The 27,061-nt window shown below is 32.2% G+C and overlaps 1 protein-coding gene across 1 annotated transcript; it reads left to right on the top strand.

Moving 5' to 3' along the window:
- Positions 1-242: 242 nt before the first annotated feature.
- On the top strand, positions 243-27,061 carry LOC118185079 (zinc finger MYND domain-containing protein 19-like). Its single transcript, XM_035354871.2, has 6 exons — positions 243-488; positions 4,986-5,045; positions 6,770-6,876; positions 10,805-10,988; positions 11,077-11,131; positions 26,611-27,061. Exons 1-6 carry the CDS (start codon positions 405-407, stop codon positions 26,805-26,807), a joined length of 687 nt encoding a protein of 228 aa, XP_035210762.1. The 5' UTR covers positions 243-404; the 3' UTR covers positions 26,808-27,061.

The following is a 27,061-nucleotide window of genomic DNA, read 5'->3' on the forward strand; positions in this document are numbered from 1 at the left end:
TGTTGACCTTTTCTGACAGCCATCCATATATCTTCGGCACTCCTAATTTTATAAATTAAACACTACATTCAGGAATTGCACATGGACAGGTATTGTGCATTACAGTAATAAAATTAATATTCTGAAAAATGCCCGGAAATATCTGAATTTTATGTGCATATTATACTCTTTAATTTTGTTTATAAAACCGATTGTTAGATGGCGCCATATGTGAGTAGATAGTTCACCACAAAAAAGATGCGGGCGCCCTCTCTTTTTTGAAACGGAAGCACATGTCTTCGGCGGGTGGTGTAATTAAAGGGATTTTTGTAGTATAATTGTTTAATTTAAATAAAATTAGTGCATGAGTTTCGAAATTTGAAAGAATACTCAGATACAAAAGAAGACTTAACTATTATCACCGTATGAAGTTACAAAGCAAAAGTAACGAATCATGCACTGTTGGCGTAAATTTTTGTATTGTTCATTTAGGCCCTGCTGCCGGAAAAGTAAGTAAATATTGTCAAAAACTTTCTGTTTTCTTGATAATTACTGTTTTCTTGATAATTACTGTCTCAAGTGATTGAAATAGTAACTTAGATTATTTTTTAAGTTAGTTAAAGTTTATAAAGTATCATGACATTTAATTAGTGTAAATGTATGTAGTATAATCGATAATATTAATATACGTAGTGCAATATTAATAGTGTTCTTGCGCATTATTTTCCTTATTCTAAAAAGAAAATTTTTTATTTTTATCTTCAAAATGTATCAGATAGGTTAAGATAAAAACAGTTGAGATCCTCTTAAGCGTAGCAAAATAAATATACTTTTGATAGATTTTATCATGACCATGGTGGTTTCTAGAAAGTCCGATGATTAATGGCCAAAAGTGGTTTCAAAATGTTAATATTTGTTCGCTTACGTCTAGCCGCATGTGAGTATGCTGTTGCTTAATATAAATAAACAAATTAAATATCTAAAATGATAAAATCCTCAGATGCACAAAATGTTCCAGAACACTATTATCTTTATTAGCTCTTTCATTTGGCATATGTATCTCTGTGGTGTTCAGATTTAGAAGCTGAATTAAAAAATCGTTATTTATTAAGAAAAAGAATTTAACATTATTATTATTATTTGTTAGCAAGGGAAACTTGATAATCGAGAGGAAAGTGTGCACACGTTATTAGTGATGTTTCTTAAAATATAGCTAGCTGTACAATTGTGTAATAATTTCAAAGTAATAAAATATATTAACGTACGTTGCCAGATTTTACTCTGTTCCTATATAGTTGATTTAAATAATTAATTTTTATATATATATATATTTGTAGTCATTGATCATTTTGTATTTATTTGTAATTCAATTGTTATGTGCATACATATTTGCAGTCTGTTGTAATACTCATCCCTCCCTAGAGAATAAGTAAGCTTGACATTCATGCTCCTACATTTGATTATTCTACGAAATTTTCATTGGCATTGACTGATTGAGTACTTACCTGTTATTATAACCACCTTGGTGGAGTTTGGTGATTTTCTACAGATAAAAAGGTAAAAGTTACTTATCAGTACAAGTTGGTGGATTTCACAGCTTTTTTTTTTTAAAAAAAAAAAGAATCCCAAACTATCAGTATATTTATCGTAAGTCAGCAAATTGCGTGATACATTAAAAAAATAAAACGTGTTCTTCTCCAAATCTTTCTGTAATTTTTTTGTGCTCCTCTTCTTCCCAAGTATACAGCAATCTCTTCGCTTAAAAAAGTATCAGAGAATTGCAGAGTTGGCAACAGTGGCTATTGCCAAACACATCTCCCATTGTTCTCTATATAGAAATTTTGCTATAAAATTCTGTATTCTTGCAAAAACTTTACTACATTTTCTTCTATTATTGGCAAATTCTACGCAAATTCTACAAGCTAACATTTTAAAATCAAGTTTATGGCAAAAAATAATGAGATTTGTCCATAAAGTCCTTTATAATTTGGAGTAAAAAAAAGTAGATGTGAAAATGACATTGCCTGATTAAAGGATTGTTAATGAGCATTGTTGCCAGAGTTTGGCACATTTTAAAAATTTATATCAAATTCTGTTAAATTGGTTGCAGTGGCACATAAGTACCACTGATTGTTACTTTTCAGTCTTGTCTTTTTCATCTTTCTTTGAATTATGACTTGTGAAACATTTTGGGGAGGGGGGAAGGGCAGCACTGAATTGGAAGATACGACATATTAACCTGTAAGCATGGTAGCCAACAGAGGAGGTGCAACTGGACAGCAAAACTTTTAGACTTTAACAATCTGAATGGTGCAGGGTTTTGGATCTGTCATAAAGACCTGTATTTAAACAGCATTTATTAGCTAGATTTGTATGATTATTCGTCCAAAGGGGCAACTTGTCCAGAAGGACTGTTGATTTCGGTTAATTTTCTGATTATGGTAATTTGGTGACCAACCCTGCGACAGCAACCTGCTAGTTTTTTTTTTTTTTTTTTTTTTTTTTTTTTTTTTTTTGACACCATTTTGTTTTCACAAAGTAAAGGCATGTTTTTTTTTTTACTCAAAATTTTTTTCCAACAATCTGCTAGCCGAATTACGCTTATGCTAGAACTTATATGGAACAAAAGTGCTTAATCATGACGAAGATTAAGTGCAAAATTGGGAGAAAGTGCAGAATCGCCCACTGCTTGCCGCGTTTTTAAGAATTGCACATACACGGTATCCATGTACACGTCGACCTATTTTCACTTAAAAAAACATCCCAGAATTGCACAAAAATGGCATTGCGCACGCTCTTGACTTTATCCATGTACACTGCTAAAGTTCTAGCTGGTAACCTTTATCACCTTACCAAAATGTTGCCAAACTACCTGTTACCATATTCCAAAGATTAGCCAAGAATCTGCATAAATGTATGTATGTTTCTTGCATTGTAATAAAACAGTGGTACCTAGAGCCATCAAATTTGTAATAACCTAATCTGCCGAATATGGACAACTGGAAGCCCTAGTTTATAATTTGAAATTTGTTTTCTAATCGATTTCATATTTTATGACATTTTAACTAATTTTTTGTTAACAAACTCAATGGTTTCAAAGCAAACAATGGCAACACTGTACGGGGGGAAAAAAACATTTCTATCTCTAGCTCGCAAGACTGTGTATTGGAAATTCTAAAGATGTGCTCATTTAAAAATTATTTTGCAATATTGCTGTTGAATTGAATTTTATAGTTTAAGAGCAGGGAACATGATATTTAATAAATAAAGGTAACACAGAAAATGTTTAAAAGACACCCTGTAGGGTTTATATTTATTTTAATTAACATTTATTTTAAGCTATCTTTCCTGTCAAGCCTTTACTTTCCCCTAGAATTGCCAATGCCAGAGTATGTAAATTAGTAGAACGCGCAGAGTATTCAAATTTTAGCAGAAGTAAATTAAGTTTAAATAGAAGGGAAACGAGATTGTAAGTGTGCTTCTTGAATCGCGAGCGTGAAAGTTGCGAGTTAAGAACCGCGCTGTCATGCCTCGCGCTCGTTCAAACACGAGGTTCGTTCTTCTGCTGAACTTACCATAATGGGAAAATAACACTTGTCCGCTTTGACATTTTTTTCACTAATTTATTACACATACTGCACTATTGATACACCATACAACGAATACACTCTAAAATAAACTATATACAATATATATATATATACAAGGCGCGCAAAAGAAATTAAAACATGTTTCAGTTCTCTATACTCTCACATGGCATGCTTGCCGGTCCAACTCCAAGTGCTAACCAGTCCAGTCTTCCTCCCCCCCCCCACCAGCCTGCCTCGAGCAGTTTTTCCGGGGTAGGTCACTTCCGTTCTTCGTCTTTCATCAGGGGAAGGAACTTCACACACGCGTTTCGGCCTGTGTGCCTATTTCGGCAGTTCGTTGAATCTTTCAACTTCTTAATCAGGAAGTTTGCTGAATCTCAGCTGTATCTTAGAACGCGGTTAAGTTAGTTACGATTATAGAGCCTCGTAGGTAGTGATCTCGTTATTTATTCATCTTGTCATTTATTTTTAGTTATACTTTTCTATTTTGTAAAACCGCCGGGTCGGCGTAGTTTGTGAGCGTCAAGTGGACACAACTGTTATTTCTAAAGTAGAATAAAAAGGGATTTAAACCCTTCTTACGAGTTTGTTTGTGTAAAAGCAGTCACTACCACTGTTGCTGACAAGTTGGGGCCATTGCAACATTATAACCCTTTTGGGCATAATGTAAAATCTGAAAGCCTTCAGATTTTTTTAATTTTAATCTCTAATTTCATAAACTTACATTCATTAAGATGACATTTACATTGTTAAAGAAAGTAAAAGATCTTAAATTATGAGCTATTATATACCACTGGACAAAAAAAAATCTCATGACCGGATAAAGGTCACGGTTGTTATGGCTCGAAAATTCCATATAGAAGGTTGCCGTCTATATTCATTACACATGAAAATTTCTGCTAGCTTTTAATGCATCTGATTTCAGTTTGCATGTATATTGAAAGAAAAGGAAATGAGACAAATGAGAGTACAAAATGAGAGTAATTTTTTAATTAAAATCAAGAAAATATCACTTATTCATGACATTTTAAGGAACTTTGAAATTTCAGGGCTAAACTCATAATGCTCAAAAGGTTAAAGAAATAATGAGGAAAAGTTTAGACATTGCAAAATTTTTAGAGTTTAGGGAGGTGTTGGGCAACAGAATTTAGAATCTGCTGAGATTACACCAGGAGGCAAAATACTAATACCCAATCTTATCTGAAAGTTTGCTTTTCGGAAGTGTGGACTTCCTTCATAGAATAGATACATTTTTTATTAATCATTTGTGTTTTTATGCAAGCGTTGCTATAGTGTTTTTTAAAGGTTTAGGAATATTTATTTTAGATAATAGACTAAAATTTTTAAATAGTGATTTTTTTCCTTTGTTTATAGATATGTTTTATGTCTTAAATGTTTTAATTGTGTTCATTGCAGTTGAAGTATACCCTTTTGGATAAAAGAGATATTTCACTTTTTCGAGAATTCCACTTTGAGGTAAGATTTTAGTATCGCATCATTAAAGAAACACAAAGTAAACTAAAAATTTCTCATGCTTTATTTATTTAAGTATAATTATTCCTTATTACTTCCTGAGGTTTTTTCCCCCTTTCTTTTAGCTGTATGTTAATCAGATTCTTAACACATTAATATTGTTATGAAATATGCATAATGTAAACAAAAATCTGAAGAGAGCAGAGTTTTGCTGGAAAAATAAGATTACAGGGACAAGTGTATATAACATTGAGGTAAATAGCTATCTTGCTAAATTTGCGAGATAGTGCCAAAATGACAATGATTTTGGCGACATAAAGTAAAAACATTTTGTAAAAAGCCAATAAATCAATTTGTAAAAAGACATTGATTTAAGAACTTTCATGGTTCAACAGCCTGTTTGTATCACGTGACCCCAAGTGATCTCATCTCACGTAAACTACACTACAAAAATCTAATTCTTTCAGTAATTATCTACATTAATTTCAAGTTAAATCTTAATTTGGAATACAAGTTTAAATGCAAGAATTATTTCAATTCGTATGAATAGCTTAATCAGAAATTATGTAAAACCGCAGTTCTTTACTTCGCTAGTGCATTCTCATTAGAAATGATGAATTTAACCCTTGACTTTGCCTTTTCTATATTTTCGCCTTCGGGTAAGCGGTGTGGTTGCAGCCTAATTGACTTAATTACTGCGAATGGTCTTAGGGCATAAAATTTAACTATCTTGTAAAAATTCTATAATTGTATGCCAGTATTGAAAGAAACAATCAAACAATAAATGGCTGCGACTTGTTTTGAAAATGAAGCGCAAAGGGTTATCAGCGAAGATATTCGGTTTGGCATCAATTGTACCATTATTGGCGACTTTATTGTTTGCACCGGCAAAACAGAAAAGTACCCCAAAATCCAGCCCTGTCACTAGACATTGCTTCTTCTGATTATTACTTGTTTAGATTGATGATGCATAGCCTGTGTGAGCAGCGCTTCACGTCATATTGAGATACCAAGAATTGAGTTGATTTTGGATAACCTTGAAAGATGTAGCATTCTGCCAATGTGGTATCCATATGCATCAAGAAAGATGGGAAAAAGTAGTGGCTAGCAATGGACAAGACTTTTAATAAAACATAGTGTACTGTTCTTTCACAATAAATACCCAATTTTTTGTTAAAAAAAGGCAGACTTATTTCTGCTCCTGTTACGTACATTATTGTACATGTTAATTCAGTATTTATCGCTAAAATCAATCAATACATCTATTTATAAGCAAGGTTCTGTTTCTTTTGTGTTGGTGGAAATTTTGTGATGATTGCTTTAAGCAAAGCAATTATTCCCTTTGAAACCAGTTTTCGTTGAAATTTTTCTGTTGAAGGCTAATTCCACTTATTTGTAGTTTAATGCAGAAAAAATGTGTTAAAAATCATTGGAACTTGAGACACGACAAAATGAACTCGTACAAAACTAATTATGTTGCTTCTTAATAATGAAGAATTGTTATGGGCTTGTCAAAGTTTGGCTCATTTTGAAAATTCATAACTTTTACTAAGGTGGCTGTGCTAATATGTAAGTACTTGAGCTGTTAGCATATGCCAGTTTTATACAATGTAACTAGACTACGAAAAAGATTTAATTGAAATATCTTGTAATCTTTAAAAAAATAATATGAGTAATATTGATATATCAATAATTATAGATGTTTATGGTATGTTTTATACTTTCAGCCTTTTGTAGAAATAGATAAAAATGGAGAAGGAGCTGTTTTATATGCTTATGGCTATCCAGTCAGTCGAGGACGACATACGGGAAAATATGTGCATGAATTATTATGGTAATTTGTGTCATTTATATTTAATTTAAGATAAAATATAAATTTTAAGTTTATAATCTGAAGTCTTTGATTTGAAACCATTAGCATTAAATTATGTTGACACGCACTATGTACATACTACAGTCAAAAGTCGTTAATCCGGACTCGTCGGAACTTCGGCGATTTCGGATTATAGATATCATCAGTTTAAATCTCGTAAGATGGCATGCAGAAATTCTAAAATTAAAAATATGAAACCGTAATTTATGAAATAAAGAACAATTATGATCTAAAGGATATCAAAATTTACAAAAAAAAGCTTAATATTTATTTGTTTACTTTATTAAACATTTCTTTCAATGTAAGTTGTTTAAGTTGCTTCGTTTTATGTGATAATACTTTCTCTTTAATTCTATAAACAGGCATAATTTCTTGTTCAGTTACAAAGTCCCGCTGTTCAAGTCCCATTAGTTGCTGTGCCGAGAATACCGACTAACTTGTCAATCGAAATTTTTTCGTTTTCACTAACCTCTCTGTCACCTTCTTCATGTCTTATCCATTTTTTGCAGCAATTTCACTTTTTGTATGATGGACATCGAAACATACTTTCGTTTTGTAGATCCTTTGGGAGCTCCAGCATCGGAAATTCTATTTGACATAATCAAAAGTTCAAGTTTACTTTTATAAAATTGCTCTAACAGTCTGCAAAAAATAACAAGCCGCATCCAATTTGAAGATTAAGGAACAACGCAATCATCAACATTAACTGAAATAGATAATTAGATAATTTTAGCTTATACCGTCCGTTATACATTAAACGCGCACGTGCATATGCGCAGTCGTAAAGGTCTTACGCGCACGCATAAACGCCTATGCGCATGCGCAGAAAGTTTTTTGCTTTGAGGTCCGGATTATAGATCATTCCGGATTAAGGGTGTCCGAATTAACGACTTTTGACTGTATTTACATAGTATATGTTTAATATCTGGACCAAATTCTTTGTGATATGCAGGATGCATAGTTTTTTAATATTAATTTAAGAATATATTATCTAAAGTAAGTTACTAATGTTAATATTGATTTTTCTTTTATGTTCTTCCATTCTAAATATATTTTTTGTTTCATTGAAATAAAAACGTACACTCGAATAGCAAATATTTTTGTATAAATATTAATCTTGTTAAATAGAAAAATTACTGTCTTGTGTGGTTTTTTTTCCCCACACATAAGCCTACCAGTAAGCCAAATGAATAAGGTCTCTGAACACTGATACAGTCAAAGTCGTTAATCCGGACTCGTCGGGACTTCGGCAATTCCGAATTATCGATTTTTCTGGATTATAGATCATCAGTTTAAATCTCGTAAGATGGCATGCAGAAATTCTAAAATTAAAAATATGAAACCGTAATTTATGAAATAAAGAACAATTATGATTTAAAGGGTATCAAAATTTACAAAAAGAAAAAAAAAAAAGCTTAATATTTATTTGTTTACTTTATTAAACATTTCTTTTAATGTAAGTTGTTTAAGTTGCTTCATTTTATGTGATAATACTTTCTCTTTAATTCTATAAACAGACATAATTTCTTGTTCAGTTACAAAGTTCCGCTGTTCAAGTCCCACTAATTGCTGTGCGGAGAATGCCGACTAACTTGTCAATTGAAATTTTTTCGTTTTCACTAACCTCTCTGTCACATTCTTCATGTCTTTGTCCATTTTTTTGCAGCAATTCCACTTTTTGTTTGTTGGACATCGAAACATACTTTCATTTTGTAGATCCTTTGGAAGTTCCAGCATCGGAAATTCTATTTGACAGAATCGAAAGTTCAAGTTTACTTTTATAAAATTGCTCTTACAGTCTGCAAAATATAATAAGCGGGATCCAATTCGAAGATTAAGGAACAACGCAATCATGAACATTAACTGAAATAGATAATTAGATAATTTTAGCTTACACCATCCATTATACATTAAACGCACAGGCGAAAACGTATTCTGCGCTTGCGCACACGCATATGCGCAGTAGTCAAGGTCTTACGCGCTAGCGTAAAACGCCTGTGCGCAAGCGCAGAAAGTTTTTAGCTTTGAGGTCCGGATTATGCGTGTCCGAATTAACGACTTTTGACTGTAGTTTAACTTAGGTTTGAATACTGACAAATAGGCTAGTCGCATGGGTATTTTCGTAGTTTTCTCTATGTGTAGTGTGAATACAAGTCTGTTTCGTCAAGAAAATCTACAAAGGCATTCTTTTCTCTTGGTAGCTGGCCCTCATATGCTTTGCTATAATCAATTAAGCAGCAGTGACTTTTCTGTACATAAATGCTTCACCTTTTTTAAAATAGTTAAAAGCAGCTAGTTCTAGAAAAGGACACACTGTGTCCTGCAGATAAAATCACTTAACTAGTACTTTAATCTGAATTTAAATTCTCTTGAGTAGATTGTTTTGCATATTTTTTTTCCTATATATAATGTCAATACACACTAATTTCCTCTGTTTGCCTGTGAAAGTATGCCTCTAGAAGTTATTGCTTTGTGGTGAGGTAATTCTCATTGTTTTACCATATTTATTAAACATCATCATTCATGGTGCAGTAACAGTGTTTTCTGCCTGAAACAAATTTCCCGATATTGTGACGACAAAGACTTGCTAGTGTTCATGTGATTGACTGCTGAATGCAGTTATATATCTTTGAGGAGGAATTTGAACCATGACATTTGTGCTGTTTTTAAAATAATGTTATTTTCTTATCTTTTATTTTTATAATGTATCGAGGCTTTGTTTTGAATTTTAATAATGTAGTTTTTCCCTTTGCTTCAGTTGGGTGTGTGTGTAAGATAAAAATATGTAAATCAAAATTATAATCTAAATTAGCTATAGCCTCTTAATTCTTCATTTTCATTTGGGCATTTCTCCTTTTCTAAAAATAGCAGTTGTTTATAATAACATTTACTGGAATGTATCATTTCTAGATTTGTATCATATGACTTTTACATGATGCTGATGACAAGCTCAAACAATCACTAATAATTTTAGAGCATCATTAACTGTCTGTTCAAATGGTATTGAAACTAACCCAGTTTGAGTTAAGATTTTGTCCTGAGCACAAAGCTTCTGCATTTTGGCTTAACCAGACTACTGCTAGTTACTTCTCTTCTTAAAGAAGAAAGAAAAAAGTGTAAATACAATGTTCTAGAATGCGCATGATTACTTTGCTGATTTATTTGTGGCCATAAAGTCTTTAGCTAAAGAATAAAACAGATTTGATGCAAGTCTATGACTTCTGTTTTATTGCATCTGCATGATTGCTTAAGTTTATTCGTTATGGATATGTAACTTTAACACCTGTCTGCATAGTTCCCAAATCATCATACATATAATATTATAAAAAAATTATATTAATGCTAACATTATGACCTTCCAAATTATTATAAAAATGCAAAAAGGAAAAGTTGAGAACCAATAAGAACAATTTTAGTGCCTAAGCAAAAGTAAAGAAGTCAAGACTAAATGGCTGAACAATTAGAATATTAAGATTGAATTATTTTTTCTCTTGAATAAAAATAACCCAGTTTCTCATTCTAATTAATTGATTGGCCAAATCAATTTTTTCTGATTTCGTATCATGAAAACATGCTGCTAAAGTGCATTTATTCCTTTAGTTTAGAGAGTATTTATAATTTTAAGACTTTTTTTTAAATTCCTCCTTTATATATATATATATATATATAAATTATTAATAAAGAGCTTATCCCCTCGGGAAATTTGTAGAGTGAAAAACTTGTAGCATAGAAGTTAAGGTCAGTTAAAAATTCACTTAGAAAAGACTTTAAAAACTAATAATTATTGTTAATTCCACAGTAAAAGGCTGACCTTTTTAATGAGTATCAACTTTTCTTGATAAAATCGCCAACAATTACAGAGATTTTTTTATATTTTTCTGATTTTCAGGGAAAAGCATTGCGGAGGTATTGCTCCTGGATTTAAAGTATTTCATAAAAATGGCATCACTGTTGATAATCGTCTTGAAAATTTATCTCTCTGTCCAGTTGAAGTGAATATTTCACCAGACATAAATCAAAAAACTTTTGAAAGTTCACTATATTGGTCTGCTATTGAAGGAATGCCACATGAGGTATGTTAATTTAGATCATTAAGTAACAAAAAGATAATTAATCACTGTTTGCATTTTTTTGTACAAAAATTTTCATCTTTTGTATTAGATGGAGCCAATCTATATCAAATTATTCAGTATTCAAGAAGAAATTTCCTTAATGAGTAAGTAGTTAATGATATTTTTAGTAGCATGTAATGCTATTGCATGAGGATACCACTGATGATGCAAATCTCAAACAGTGTAAAAAGTTATCTTGCATATGATTAAATTTGAATGTAATTTTAAATATGTATTTTATGACTTACAGAATGGTGAGATTCAGCTAGTTAGCACTAATTCGGCAAAACTTAGTTCATAAAATATTTTTGAGCAGTTGGTCAAATTGGTTGTTAAAATTAAATTGTAATATTTACTTAGACAGTTAATCACTACCATAGTAGCTAATGTTACCCATTATTTAGGCAACAAACCAGTTCTTAAAGCTTCAGCACTGATTCTATGCATTTTCCACATTGGCTAATATATGCAATAAATATGGGAATCTGTCTGTCATGATAATGTTCCGTGCCAGCAAATCTAAATTAGAAGTGGAAGTGCTTGGTAACAGAGCCATTTTTTTTTTAATAGGAATTTATAATGGGGTGGTTTTTATTTCATTTTTAGCAAATGTTTGCTAAGAAATGAGTTTATCGTTCATGTTGTGTTGTGTCCAGTTTGTGTACATCTTCAAAATGGCTTAAATTACTTTTATTTTTTCAGTTTTTATTTTTGTTTTAATGAAGTTTATTAAATTTTAATAGTTTCTTTCCTTCCTAACATCCTTTATTTCTGTAAAGTGAATCTTTATATTTGTGGAACTTTGATAATTCTCTTCCATGGAGAAACATGTAGAGTATTGCAGAATTTTGTTTCTCAACAGTTGTGGATAAATTTTATTTAATTAATTAAATTTTTGCTCAAGCTTAAAAAAAAAAAAAAAAAAAAAAAAAAAAAGAGCTTTTTAAGCTACTTGAAAACTTCATTTACAATTAAAGTAATTGAGGCTGAAGTTTTGGTATTAGATGAAATAAAGCTGTTGAACCCACACACATAACGAACAAACCTTTTGATCCTGCCCATACATTTAATGTTATTTTGTACTGCTATACCGAACCTTCGAGGATAAAAATAGATATACAGTAAGACCCCGCTTAATGCGGGGGATACGTTCCATCAAAGTAGAGCGTAATGCGAAACAGCGCTAAACGAGGCTGTCTTTACAGGTAAATATTGGGGTTAGGGGAAGATGGCTAGGAAATTGGTTAGGTATTAAATTTAAAAAGTATGTTTTTGTAATAAAAATAAAACCAAACATTTATTTCTTAAAGCCCAAATTAATACCACATTATTATTTCTTGCAAAAATAAAAACAAAATATAAATAACAAAACAAATATTCTTAAAAAAAACAAATAAAATTCTCAGTCAGTCATATTTAGTTAGCCTTCTGCGTTTTCAGTGTTCTGCCTTTTTGTGACAGAAGCATCTAATGTTGTTTGCCTTTTTCTTTTGCGTTGTTCTCTTAAAAGTTCTTCATAAACGGATAGAGCATCTCTAACACCACGCCTTACTTTTGAGCTCCTGTCAAAATTCGGATCATTTTCAATGAATTGATCCATTATTTCAGTTATGGTAGACAAACTCCTTTTTACAAACGCCATCGAAAGTTCTTTTTGCTCTTCTTCTGAATCACTGCTGTCAACATTTTTGTTTTCTTCTTGTTCAGTTAATTCCTTGAGCTCATCATTAGAAAGACTAACCGCTGCTTCTTGAATTATTTCTTCGACATCTTCCACATTTACCCCTTCAAAATATGTCTGTACAATACCGCACCAAACAAGAAATACAAGTACACTCTTTCGGATATGTATCTGAAACCTATCGCTGCATAATATTTTGTGGAATCCCCGTATGCTGCAAGCGATTTCGTGGAATCCCCGGGTTGAAATAAAAAGAGCGCTAAACCAAAACAGCGCTAAACGAAACAGCGTTAAGTGGGGTCTTACTGTAATGAGCTGTATGGATATCTTTGACTCAAATTTTATGTTTTTCATACATCTTCGAGAATTTCTTAAGGTTTAAATACAAAAAAATTACTAATCTTTAAAATCATCAGCATTTTAGATGTTAAGCTTCACATTTCATCCATAAAGGGAAAACCTTTACGTTACTCTTCTTTTATCTTCATCCTCACTTTGCTCTATTTTCTAAACAAAGCCTGTGCAAAGGGGTGAACCCAGTTCTAGGAGGAGGAGGAACAGTAGGCATATCTTAAAATACCATATGTTGTTAGTGACCACTGAAGTACTAGAATGGGTTCTTTGATTTCATTAACTTCAATAACTGAAATGTCAGAGAGTAAAGGTTGATGCTATGATGAAAATTTTGGAATTTTCACCAGTCGGGGAAAGGAAGTAGCGAATCATATGAGCTTGAGGCTGTTCATCTTTTAGGAATGACATTTTGATCCTTATCGGTTTATTTTTTTCCAGTATAAATGTTCTCCAAATTAGGTCCTTCGAATAAATATTTTGCCATCTTTAGATTATTTGCAAAACATAGGATATTTTTTATAAAAGATTACTGAATCTTTGCTTTGATACCATGGATTAATTTTCTTCCAGTCTACATCACGCCAGGTAGAAGATTATAGGTAATTTTTGTGCATAGAAGCTAAGCAAAGTTAAAGATAAATTTTATATACTTTTTGTTACTCATTTTTAGTATTTTAATACAGTTGTGGCTAAACTAAATTATTCGTATATGATAAATGGGTAATTCAAGGGAAAGATCGGAACAATAATATCTGTGCTAAGTAATTTATCATGTAAAATTATTAAACTGGAAAAGAACAAACAACAATTTAATAACTGCACATAATAATAATTGTAATTAAATCTTAATGTGATCTCTTTTAAAATTAGATTTATTATTCACTTCTTTTGTTAGATGTGATAATGTTACATATTTTTTTTTAATTGTTTATTCAGTTTTTACACATTTTCATTAGATAATCCATTTTCCTTATGGGAGCAAATATTTTTTAGCAGGAATTTTGCTATAATGAAGCAAACTTTTGGTCTCTTGAAGTTCATTATGTAGGGTTCGTCTATATATGTGAAGCATTGTCTAAAGCCTAATGATAGAAACTCAGAAAATGATAAATTTGGCAAATGATCTGGAATTCAGCAGCCTTAAAATTGTTACTTAAGTGTTAAGGCCAGTTTACACATCTCTAAGCATCCCGCAGCGAGCCCTCGCTATGACTACTTTGACTATGTAAACACTCACTTCTTCCGAATAGAAACGTAGAGGGAATGAGTCAGTTTCTACTTTGAACCAGTTGAAAATCTATCCAGGCAGTAGCTCCGAGCAGTGTTTGCAGAGACGTAGTGCCCAACTTTATCGTTATATCAAAAATGCCAAGATGGAGCAATAATCTAACTGTGGAATTTTTTAATGCATATGCATCTTGTGAAGTATGAGATACTTCACCTAAATATTATGAAAATTGTTACTAACATCTAAATATAATGTGGATATAACTACTGATTAGAATGAATTTAGGTTTTTGATATTGTAGAAAAACATAGAACATTAAATTAGGGTATTGATTCAAAATATTTATTTTAAACATATTTATTTCTGTATTTTCTTTAATCAAAAAACAATTAAATTATATGTTATTCAACTATCCAATAAAATAGAGCTTTCAATTTAAAAAGAAAAAGAAAGGGCAAACATTTATTTTGTTGATATAAATTTCGAAAAAACAGTTTCTACTCATGGCCAATTACATCTAATAAAATATAAATTGAAATTTTGAAATTGTGTTTTATAGTCTTTCCTTTTATTTGAACCAGTAATTAGATTTTGTTTACAAACAATCAGTTGAAAGTATTAAAATAAAAATCACTCACAGAAGGTGTATAAGGCTATTATTAGTATGTTAAAATTTGAGTGTGTTGGAGAGTTCAAGCAAAAGATTAATAATTTTCGCTCACTTTCATACACAGAAAATGACCTCAAACACTTCTGGAATAAATATGCTAATTGTGCATTTGGTACTTGCAATAAATATTGAAGAGAACTGTAGGAGTCACCTGTCTCCAGAAACCGAACCACTATCTGCATTTTAATTTTGCTGGCAGAACATCTCGAAAGAACTTTTTTTTTTAATGAGTGACCATTTCCAATAGTTTCAAATTATTACTGACCCATTCTGATGAAGTTTTTGTAAGTTCGGATGTCCTCGCCCCGAAGTTCATTTAAAAGTTGATTTAATGCTCCCAATTCATCACGGTGAGCTACACAGTCACATTTCGATTTCCTTTTGTTGTTCTTTTTTCTTTCCCCTGGAACAGAAATTAGTTTATTGGAAACTGCTTCGCAAACTTCAAGCACAGCGACTTGCATGTTCGTATCCATTTTGCAAGCAAACGGAGGCAAGTTGTCAGTCTGCTCTGATTGGTGTAAACAATCTATCAGTGTACAGGTCTGTTCACTCAGTTCGAGATGCTCGAACAAGGGACTCGCCAAAAATCACCTGGAGAACTGTAAATCGGCCTTTCAGAATAGAGTTAAAAATATCCAATAGGAAAACGTACATGATGCATAAGGATTTTGCGTTCAGTAAATTAGGAAGATGCTTAAAGATTTTAAAGCGTAATTAAATTATCCGATTTTGTATTTTGGGGGAAATGAGAAAATAATTCAAGTGAAATATGCAGGTAAATCAATAATCACTATATTCCAGAAGAGCAATATTTTAGGTATCAATGAAATGGGACATGTTATCCCAATAGAGTCAAGCTTTGGGCAGCCACTAACACAATTCTTTTATTGGGTAATTTCAGCCTTACTGTCACAAAAAAGTTCATCGGTTTCAGTGCCCAAAGGGAGACCTAGAATTGAAATGACTCTGTCGTGTCTTTTCTACAATTTTTTCAGAAGTAACCCAGCCTCATAGTTTGTGAATTGTGCTGAAAACTCCTAAGCTTCAGAAATAAATTTTTCTGCCTCTTCTTTAGTTTCTAAACTCGTAATACAGTTGTCCACTTAAAAAGATTCTTTGAGTCCACAAGCTGTTTGCTTCCTTTCATCCAGAGCATTCTCTAGATTATAAGCTATAGTTGCTTCTAGTGAAAATGGACTAGGAGAAGCACCAAATACCACTCTACAAATGTCGGAGAGTGATTATTTCATCTCGTCTTGATAACTCCTTTCACCACAGAAATTTAAAATATTCCCTATCCCCCGGATTCAAACTGATTATAAAAATGCCTTTTTGATGTCTACCAATTACATTTTCCCGAAACTGCATTATCAATTTGGATACCAACTCTAATAAATTTGGCCCCTTTTCTCTAAACAATTATTCAAGGGATTTCCTTTGGAATCTTTTGTTGATGCATCAAAACCCGGGCGAATTTTTGTTGTTGTCACACCAGTTTGTATCACAGCGGGATGTGGTAAATAGTGTCCCTTTTTCTTACCTTTATCTACAATTTCAATAATTCCATCCCGAACCCACTCATTAGACACATTATATTCTCTTAAGTGTCCAGATCTAGTGAGATTTTTGGTAGTTGACATTAACTGTTTAGTGGCTAATTCTTTATTCATTTCTAATCCTGGGCATTCACTTTTCCATGACAAACAAACTTCGTACATTTTATCTTCATTTCTATTAACAGTTTTACAGAAAAAAATCTGCTGTTTCTTCATCGGTTACTTGCCTTGCCTTTACTTCTGCAGAACATCTTATATCGATGACATTTAGGCTCCATAATTCCGTCAAACCTAAATTAGTAGCATATCCTATGCTCTCCAAAGATTTAGAGTAGTTTCTTTGTTTACCTTGAAGCATCCATCCAAGTTTTGTCCAAGTCCATAGCTACCAAATTATTATCAATGGGTTCAATTCTCCCAGTCATTAATGCGACAAGATAATCTGCTCCTATTAATAAACCTATTTCAGGCACATATTCTCTTGTATCACTTAAACGTGTATTTTTCTGTTTCAAAATTGGATAAATATCAGGATCCTGTACGTGTGGAATTACATCACATATCTTCTTTTCATCCAAAACCAAAATAGTGTACTTGAAATTTGAACACACACATTGTAATGTAGACATTATAGGACTTGTTTAGTTTCACTGCCCCCCAAAAGTCCATGACTCATCATTTCTTGATCTACAGGTTTCAATTCTAGTTTCTCTGCAATATCTTTTCTTATGAAAGATCTGTGAGCACCAGTATCAAATAATATGCAAAGAATGCAGGACCTGTCATCATTGATAATTTTCACCAATACAGTTAACAATAATGTTGGCGAATTTTTTTATGACAAAGAACCTGTGCATCCGATTCAGATTGTTTGTCTTGTTTTGATTGATTTATATTTGGACAAATAATGCTATGTTCCTTCCCCCCCTGCATATAATACACTTTGAATAAGCTTTGCAGATCTTGGAATTTTGTCCTAGTTTTAAACAGACGAAACAAGCCTACCTTTTCTTCAATGTTTCCTTTTTCGCCTCCAGTGACATCTTGGCATCCTTAAAGCATCCTGAGGTATTATGAAACGACTTATTACAAAATAAGCAATGCTTGCCATTTTTCAGCTCTTTGCTTTTCATTAGATACAATGCAAGCAGCACTGGGAATTTTTTCTTTTACTTTAAATTTTTTTAATTCTTGATCATTCGCAAACTCTGATTGAGCAAGTTGTAAGGGCTCTTCACTTTCAACTTCCAGACGAAGAAATTCTAATAAGTTTCCAAACATGTTCATTTTGTCTTTATTTTCTACACGGTGCATTCCTACTGCTTGATAAGAACTTCTGACAGAGCTGATTCTACTAAAGGGTATAACACTGCTTCATATTTTTCAGCCATTACTACTAAATTCTCGCAGCTGAGTCTCCAGTTTATCATAAAGAGCCCGCAAAGTAAAATTTTCTGCACTTTTCACTTGTGTTAAATCTAAATTTAAAAGTTCACAAAAATAAATTTGAATTAATAGCTCATTAGCAAAACAAGATTTCAGCTGTTCAATAGCATTATAATAGTTTTTGTCAAATGGTGAAAAACTTGCAACTAACTCTCTAGCCGATGAACCTTCTTCAGTTGCTTGTAAAAGATACTGAAATTTGTCATCTGCATCAATTCTATAATCATGAATTTTTTTTAAATTGTCCCCATAATCCTAGCCAGTTTTTGACATTAACATCAAAACGTGTCAATTGTAACTTAGGAACATGGAAATTAGCTTAGTTTCATTTACTACACTGGAATATCGCCCTTTCTTTCAGTGGTTAATAACATTGAATCAACTTTTGTTTTCATAGCAACTGACTGATTTCGATAGCTTTCCATTAAATCCATATCCTTAGAAAAATCATCTTCATTAAAGTTTTCAATTTCTAGCCACGTTACTTTAATTTTTTTATCTAATTGAAATAATCTGCCAGTTTTGTCATTAAAAATATTAAATACAGGTATCGGTCTTATTTACTGCTTCATCTTTTCAAACAGTTTCCACTTCTTTCAAAGAAGTTGTAAAATATTGCCATAGTTGTGTTCTTTCCCGTTTTAAATTACCCATAGTTCTACTGTGCAGATGCCAGAATTTTAAAAGATTCAAAGATAACTGTGGATTTAATATGAAAAAACACTTTTAATTGCAAATATTTACAAAATTTAGAAGCAATATATTTACAAAAACAATAGAGCTTATTTTCAAAACATAAAAACTTGAAGAGAGTTGAGTTGTAGCTGATATTGCTCGAACAAAATGATCCAATTTTGTATTTTGGGGGAAAATGAGGAAATAATTCATGTGAAATATACAGGTAAATCAATAATGACTATATTCCAGAAGAGGATTTTTATAATTGTAAAGGTTAGTTGTGAAATATTATAAAGATATTTATTAGTGTCTTGTTTAAAAAAAAATCGCTGAAATTACAATTAATTTAGTTTTTGTTGTGCATTTTGGCAATTCATGTATAGGATGTTGGTTGAACAGTCCAATCAAATAATGAAGAATCTATATGTATGTATTTATATATGTTCCTCTCATTGTGAAAAATTGGCAGCATTTAGAGTCTTTAAATTTTGAACACACATAGTCCTCCATCCAAACATATGCACTTTGCAAATATAATAAGAAAACAGTTTACCTTTGCTGTACCAGTACACTGCTATTCACCATAATAAAAGATACTTATATTTCGGATTTAATCAATCAACTCAGCTGTTTAAAGCCAAGCAATATATTGCCTTGCCCGAAATAAAATACATTTATCTTCCATGTGCCAATGGCAAAGCATAAGATATTTAGTTTTGGTAGCTGTCAGCAGAACAAGGCAGCAATAAATGCAATAAACAAAAAGTAATAAGCACAATTCTTAAGAATATAATTTTTGCTCTTTAATATGATTGATTTATCTCTTTTGTATCGAGAGAGGGCAAAATCTCTTTTCCCCAAACATTGAAAACGCCCGTGTCTACGAATTTCTCTTGGAATGTTTTTCCTTCCCCCTATGACAAATTGAATACAGTCAAAAGTCGTTAATCCAGACTCATCGGGACTTCGGCGATTGCGGATTATCCATTTTTCCGGATTATAGATCAGCAGTTTAAATCTGGGAAGATGGCATGCAGAAATTATAAAATTAAAAATATGAAACCGTAATTTATGAAATAAAGAACAATTATGATCTAAAGGGTATCAAAATTTACAAAAAAAAAAAAAAAAAAAAAAAAAAAAAAAAAAAAAAAGCATAATATTTGTTTACTTTATGAAACATTTTTTTCAATTTAAGTTGTTTAAGTTGCTTCGTTTTTTATGTGATAATACTTTCTCTTTAATTCTATAAACAGACATAATTTCTTGTTCAGTTACAAAGTTCTGCTGTCCAAGTCCTATAATTGCTGTGTTGAGAATACCGACTAATTTGTCAATTGAAATTTTTTCGTTTTCAATAACCTCTGTGTCACTTTCTTCACTATCGGAAGCGAATTATAATGACGAGGAATTTGATTTAAATCATATCAAAGATGGAGTACGTCGAGATGAAATACTACATTTAGTAAGGAATTATAAGCCAAATAAAATAAAAACATCTGCCCTGAAGATAAGGATAGTGCTGACAGATGAACTTCCAATTCATTGCGTGCCGCGACGTTCCCCCCCCCCTCTGCCGCAGAGCAGTGTGAAATTGATAAACAGATTTCGGAATGGTTAGATAAACAAAGGATATGCCTTTATCCATTTTTTGCAGCAATTCTACTTTTGGTTTAATGGACTTCGAAACATACTTTCGCTTTGTAGATCCTTTACATATTAGTAAATATATATCGGAAATTCTATTTGACATAATCAAAAGTTCAAGCTTACTTTTATAAAATTGCTCTAACAGTCTGCAAAAAATAATAAGCCGGATCCAATTCGAAGATTAAGGAACAGTGCAATCTGCAACATTAACTGAATGCGTCAACGTGACGCATGCGCAGAAAGTTTGTAGCTTTGAGGTCCGGATTATGGGTGTCAGAATTAACGACTTTTGACAGTGAACGGAACTAACGACAGTGCTTTCAATAACCTACTTAAGTAAAGCGAGAACTTCTTTCACCCTTTGCGAAGTTCACCCCTTGGGACAGAATTGCAACTTCGGCACATCAAAAGCTAAACATTGACAGTAAACAAAAGAAAGAGAAGGTGCATTAAAAAAAAAAGAACTACTTTTAGTCGCTTCAAAAGAATGATTGACATGTCATTTAACAACACCTGAAAGCAATGAGCAATGCAGTGTGATGGGGGAAAGCACTAGGTAGGAAATTATTCAGGTGTTTGGGGAGTCCAGCCGATGTCTGAATGCTCGGGCGTTTTGGGCGATTTTGATGCGAAAGAGTTAAATAAAAATGCATTTATTTCATATCTAATTAAAAACATTAAATATTTTTTTGAAATTAGATAGACTCATTAAAATAATATACTTTTTCTATTTCTAATTGCTATTTTGAGATTTTATATGCAGGTATCTAGTTGAAAAAAAAAGGATTAAGGACTTTTTTTAAAAATTGCATCAGTGCTTGATTTCTAAAATTTCAAATGCCTGGGCCCTATTGAAAGCCATCAGAAGAAAATTGGAAAAAGTTAATAATTTAAAATTAATATTGAAATATAATGAACAGATAATAAAAAAATTCATAAATTAATCAGAAATATTTAATTGATTAGTTAAAACAATCAGGCTCATTTGATTTGGAGCTCCGACTAGAATTAAATATGAGTACTGCAGCTGGTCTGTGGCTGAATTTAAACCTGATTTCCGTGCATAAAGTTTTTTTTTCTTTGTGAGACCATAAATAAAAGGTTTATAAGGGTAGTTTTGCAGTTTTATCTTCAATAAAATAATTTTGTTAAAAAAACCTTCCTTCCCGTTTTTTTAATGAATGTGAGAATAGGCCATGAATTACCTGGAACATTATGTAATCCAAAATAGTTTATCCTGAGATGGTTTGAATTAACAGGTTAGTACTTGCGCATTAATTTTCATGACTTTTTTCAAAAAGATTCCTGAAGTATCAGCGATTACTTATTTAACTTGGCAAACATTATCAACACATAAAAAGTCAAATACTTTTGCAATTAAAAAAAAATTTTTTTTAATAAAGATTACATGATGTAGACTAGAAGAGAAACACGCTAATGTGACAATCAAATCGTAAAAAACAACCTTATATTTAGCGTAGGTATAATGAAACACTCAATCGATTTCGAGGGCAGCTAAAGGTCCCTCCTCATCAGGAGAAAGAAATACATAGAAAGAAGAAAATAGGAGAAGGAGTCACAGAAACATGTAGTGCTTATCAGCACTGCACGTGGTTATAACTAGATTTTTAATCAGAGTTGCACTGGCCGCCTACTTTTACTGAGCCAGGCTGTCTGATCAAGCATAAAGAAATATTAGCGAAGTTAAAATAAATTATAAGGGACACACGCAAACGTTTATCTAAAATTGAATTTGAATTATATTACCTCCATATAAAAATTGCTAATTCCACTGAAAATTTTTCCTCATTTGAACATACATCCTGGTCTAGAACCGATACCGTTTGTCAACGGCATAAAAATGTGCTCATTTCTAAATTCCTAAAACTCACACACCAGTCGGATAGTCCCAATTATCTAGCTGATCTTCACACTGTAAACGTTAACTCCATCGTTAATATCTCCAATAGGAATCTTTCGGAGGATCAGTTAAAAGTATTAAAATATAATTTCAACTTTTCAAAGACATCTAAACCTTCAATTCCTCAAATCATCGCCCCTATAGAGAAAGCCTTTAAATTCTCCAAAATTTCGGAAACGCAGAAGGATACAATCCGCCACCTAATTACTCATAACGTTAATTTTAACAATAAATCTTTGGGTTCTAATCGTAGCAAAAAGGAAAATGAGATCTTACGTGAAATTCATTCTGATACTAATATCATTATCTCTAAAGCTGATAAGGGCGGACAGATCGTTGTTATGGACAAACACACATATATTACTGGAGTCTCTAAATTGATAAATGAAGGCCCATACTGCTTGATCCCTAAAGATCCTTCAACTTCGGACCTCATGAAAGTAAAAAGTGCTATTAAATCTTCCCACATTCTGCCAACTCAGTTGAAGAAATCACTTATTCCGCCTATTACTAATTGCGCTAGACTTTATGCTCTTCCAAAAGTCCACAAAACCGGTATTCCTTTTCGACCAATTGTTTCCAACATAGGTACTGCTTCATATCCTTTGGCCAAATATTTAGTTTCCAGATTTTCTCCTCTACTTGCTAACAATATTCACACTGTAAAAAATTCTGTTGAAGTCATTGATAAACTTAAAAATATTTCCCCACTTCGTTCCATTATGGTTTCATTTGATGTCAAATCATTGTTTACTAATGTTCCGGTCGAAGGAGCACTAAATTGTCTTGAAACTAGGCTTCAGGAATTTCACTTCACACGTACTGAAATTAATGAGTTGGTTTCGCTTACTAAAGTTTCTCTAAGTCAAACCCACTTTGTTTTCCAAAATGCATATTTTCGTCAAGTTGAAAGATTGGCTATGGGTAATCCTCTCAGTCCGGTACTTGCTGACATTTATATGCACTATTTTGAGATGAAATTATTTGATAAATTATCTTTTCGTCTTTGGATTCGGTATGTTGACGACACTTTCGCACTTTTTGACGGTTATAAAGAGGATTTATCCGAGATTCTATCTATTATGAATTCAGTTGATCCAGCCATCCAATTCACTCTTGAAATTGAATCCAACAATTCCCTCCCCTTCCTCGATATTCTCATAATCCGCAGTGAAACCGATTTTAGCACCACTGTGTACCGTAAACCCTTTGCAGTTTGTTTACCACCCCATGCCAAGTCATGCCACCTTGTTAAGCAAAAAATGGCTTCTTTTTACTATTATGTTTTCCGCGCGCTAAAAGTTTGTTCCTCTGAATCTTTGCTTACCAATGAACTTAATTATTTGAGAGCAGTTGCGATTGACCGTGGATTTTCTCCCGTGATTATTGATAAAGCCGTCAAAAAATTTTCAGATTCCCATCAAAGAAGACATTCCACTGTTAGAAATAATATTAATGACCTTGTCGTGCTTCCATTTTATCCTTCTGTTAGCTATAAAATTGCACGGATTCTCCAGAAATTCAATTTTCAAGTTGGTTTCTCCCCTATTAATAAAATTCACCCTTCGATTCTAAAAGATTGCATTTCTGTCTTGAATTCTTGGGGAATTTATAGTATATCATGTCAGTGTGGTTTAAGATATATTGGCCAAACAAAAAGAGCGTTGAAGTTTCGTATCAAGGAACATGAATCTTATGTCAAAAAACGCGAAATTAACAAGTCTTCAATAGCGTATCATAGCTGGACTTTTAACCATAATTTTGATTTTGGGTCTGCAAAAATCATCCAAAAGGCTTCTTCCATAGGCGAATTGCATTTTCTTGAGGCTTTTCACATTCACAAAGATTTAGAAAGTTTAGTTAATGATTTGAAGTCCAATCCAGTCCTTCCTAATGCCTTTAAAATTCTACTATCTTAATTCAATTATTTTTGCCGATAGATGGCGTTACCTCCTCGCGCTTGGTACTACCAGACGGTATAAAAATCCGTTCAGTGGTTGCTTTCCATTATTTGAAGTTCAGATTTTGAGCGTAATGTGCATTTGCCCCTCGCTCCCTATTTTAACTTCGCTAATATTTCTTTATGCTTGATCAGACAGCCTGGCTCAGTAAAAGTAGGCGGCCAGTGCAACTCTGATTAAAAATCTAGTTATAACCACGTGCAGTGCTGATAAGCACTACGTGTTTCTGTGACTCCTTCTCCTATTTTCTTCTTTCTAGGTATTTCTTTCTCCTGATGAGGAGGGACCTTTAGCTGCCCTCGAAATCGATTGAGTGTTTCATTATACCTACGCTAAATATAAGGTTGTTTTTTACGATTTTGATTACATGATGTATTAAAAAAATGAAACGCACATTCATCGGTACTGTTCTGTTGAGACCAGAATCTTCACCAAATGTTTTGTTAAACTCTTCAAGAGATTGGTTCATATGAATTCGTCAATGTTTACTTGAAATCATTACAAGGTTTACTTTTTAAAAAAGTGAAAAATGCATTTCAAAATTGGCAACAAGAATACAAATTCTAAAGATGTAGCAGTCTTTTGTGTTTTTATTATTATGGTGTTTATCATGAATACAAAAAATTGGGACTTACCTAATGATGAAACATCTTTCATATACAGTTATAGTTTCTTCAGGAATGAGGAATAATTCTCTCTGTAAGAAAGTACATGAAAAACCATAAAATAAAGCTCTGCTTCAATTTGAAAGAAGCACCAAAATGAAGATGAGAACCATTGTAACCATGCATTAATGTCTAGACCATCAGTTAAAATAGGCACTGGTAATATTGTCAAAGTTTGCTTCGAGAAAACGTTGGTCATATCCTTCCACTCCAATGGGTGTTCGCTGGGATTTGCCATAAAACAAAATGATGTTTTTTAGTTGCTATGTCTAACCACTCTGGAAGAACTTTGCTTGAAGTTACTCAAGAAAATATTATTGATGGCACTATAATATACTTAGACTGTTGGAATGTATGTAGCACTGCAGAATAAAAGTATTTTAAACATTTCTGCAATAACAATAAATATAATTTTATTGATTCCAATACTGCTTGTCGTATGCAAACTTTTGAAAGGTTATGGAGCAGTGCGAAAAGGGCAAAATAAACTTCAGTGTGGCACTAACACTAATCAATAAGATTCCTATTTAATTATGTCACGGTAGCAGTGTTTGACACATTTCTTACCAGTAACTTAAAATCATTACACACACAAAGTAATGTACAAAATTTTTATATTTTAACATTTTATATATCTTTACACCTTTATAGACATAATTTCTTAAATATTAGTCTCTATAATTTTTCTGTGTATGATATTTCATATAACAATTTCCAAGATGCATGCCCGGCTTGTCAGGGCAAGTATAACTATATGTTGTTTGATACCTTTTTCCAGGTTCATTTCTCTGAGAACAGACATTGTGTTAGATAAGAAAAGATAAGATTCCATATAAGAAAATCTTCTTATCTCCATTTAAAGGGGTATCATTTTAAAATTGATAGGATTCTACAGAGAGTGTAGGAACCCACTTCAAAGAAATTAAACATAAACAGTTATTGCCGCATATCAAGTTTCTGCATCAAAACAAGTGGGGAGCGAGAGTTACCTCTCGAGTTGCGGCATCAAATCAGATTGCGAGTGATATTGCGAAGTATCTCTCAAGTGCAAGGGGTTAAATGATATCCACAGTTTTACCCTCAGAATTAATTTCAATTCACTAATCAAATTTCTTCTCTCCCGTTTTCTTTGCCAAGTTGTTTAATTTACATTACAAATTTCTAATTTTATGAATATATGTTATGCTATTTTTTCCTTTGAATTTTTCATCAGGTCATCAGCTTTTGGCGATATCTGAATCCAGTCCCAATAACAGCAATAATCTGTTCATCTCCAAATCAAAACAGAACATCCACTTTAAAAAGCATCAGAGAATTGCTGAGACTTGACAGCGCTGTAACCTCGGCAGCACGGGCTACCTATCAAATACATCTCCTCGACTGTTCCCCTTAGAGATTTTGGTGATTAAAGGTGGTTGCTATAACACATAAATATGAACTGGTTTATTAACTGTATAGGTGCATTAATAAATATTCTTGAATTTTTAACTACCACCTTAATGGCATTGAGAATTTTCGATAAACATGTTTGAAAGAATAGGATGTGGGTTTGCATAGCTGAAAAGGAAATTTGCATTTACTGAAATATATAATGATATAAAGTAGCAAATCCTAATCTTCACTTTTAACTATTGATACTAGATAAAGTTTCTGTGTATGTTTTATATTCTGAAATAGAATTTTTTGGACATCTGATAAATATTTTAAATGATTTTAATATTTCAATTAATATATTTTTAATTAAAAAATTATTACTTTTCCTTCTTTCAGAAGATCGTTTCTTTGAGTGCCACTACCCACCATGCATAAGAATGGAGAAGAGGCCACAGGAGTTTAGTATTTGTGGTTTATGTCATGTAACTCGTTATTGTGGGTCTGTATGCCAGACAAAAGACTGGCCTTTACACAAGGCAATATGTGCTCTACGCCCCCATCCAGTATTTGAAGAAAATTTTGTGGATCGGTGACCAATGATTAACCTAAACTAAAGCTTCAAACTTGAAGTCTAAATCTAAGTCAATTTTCATGAAATGAAAGCCAACTTTTTCTAACAAAATAAACTTTTTTATGAGTTTTGTACAAAGAAAAAGGAATAGGGTATTGTATATATACAATATAATTTTATACCTAACATAATCTTTATAGTGAATATTGATATTTTTATACTTGTAAACAAATGGTTTTTTGTAGGAATTTCAGTATTAATTAGGATATTTTGGCA

Source organism: Stegodyphus dumicola, chromosome 10, assembly GCF_044657685.1.
Source record: "Stegodyphus dumicola isolate Sdum_Otavi_A_Nest chromosome 10, ASM4465768v1".
In the NCBI taxonomy this organism is placed as follows: domain Eukaryota; kingdom Metazoa; phylum Arthropoda; class Arachnida; order Araneae; family Eresidae; genus Stegodyphus; species Stegodyphus dumicola.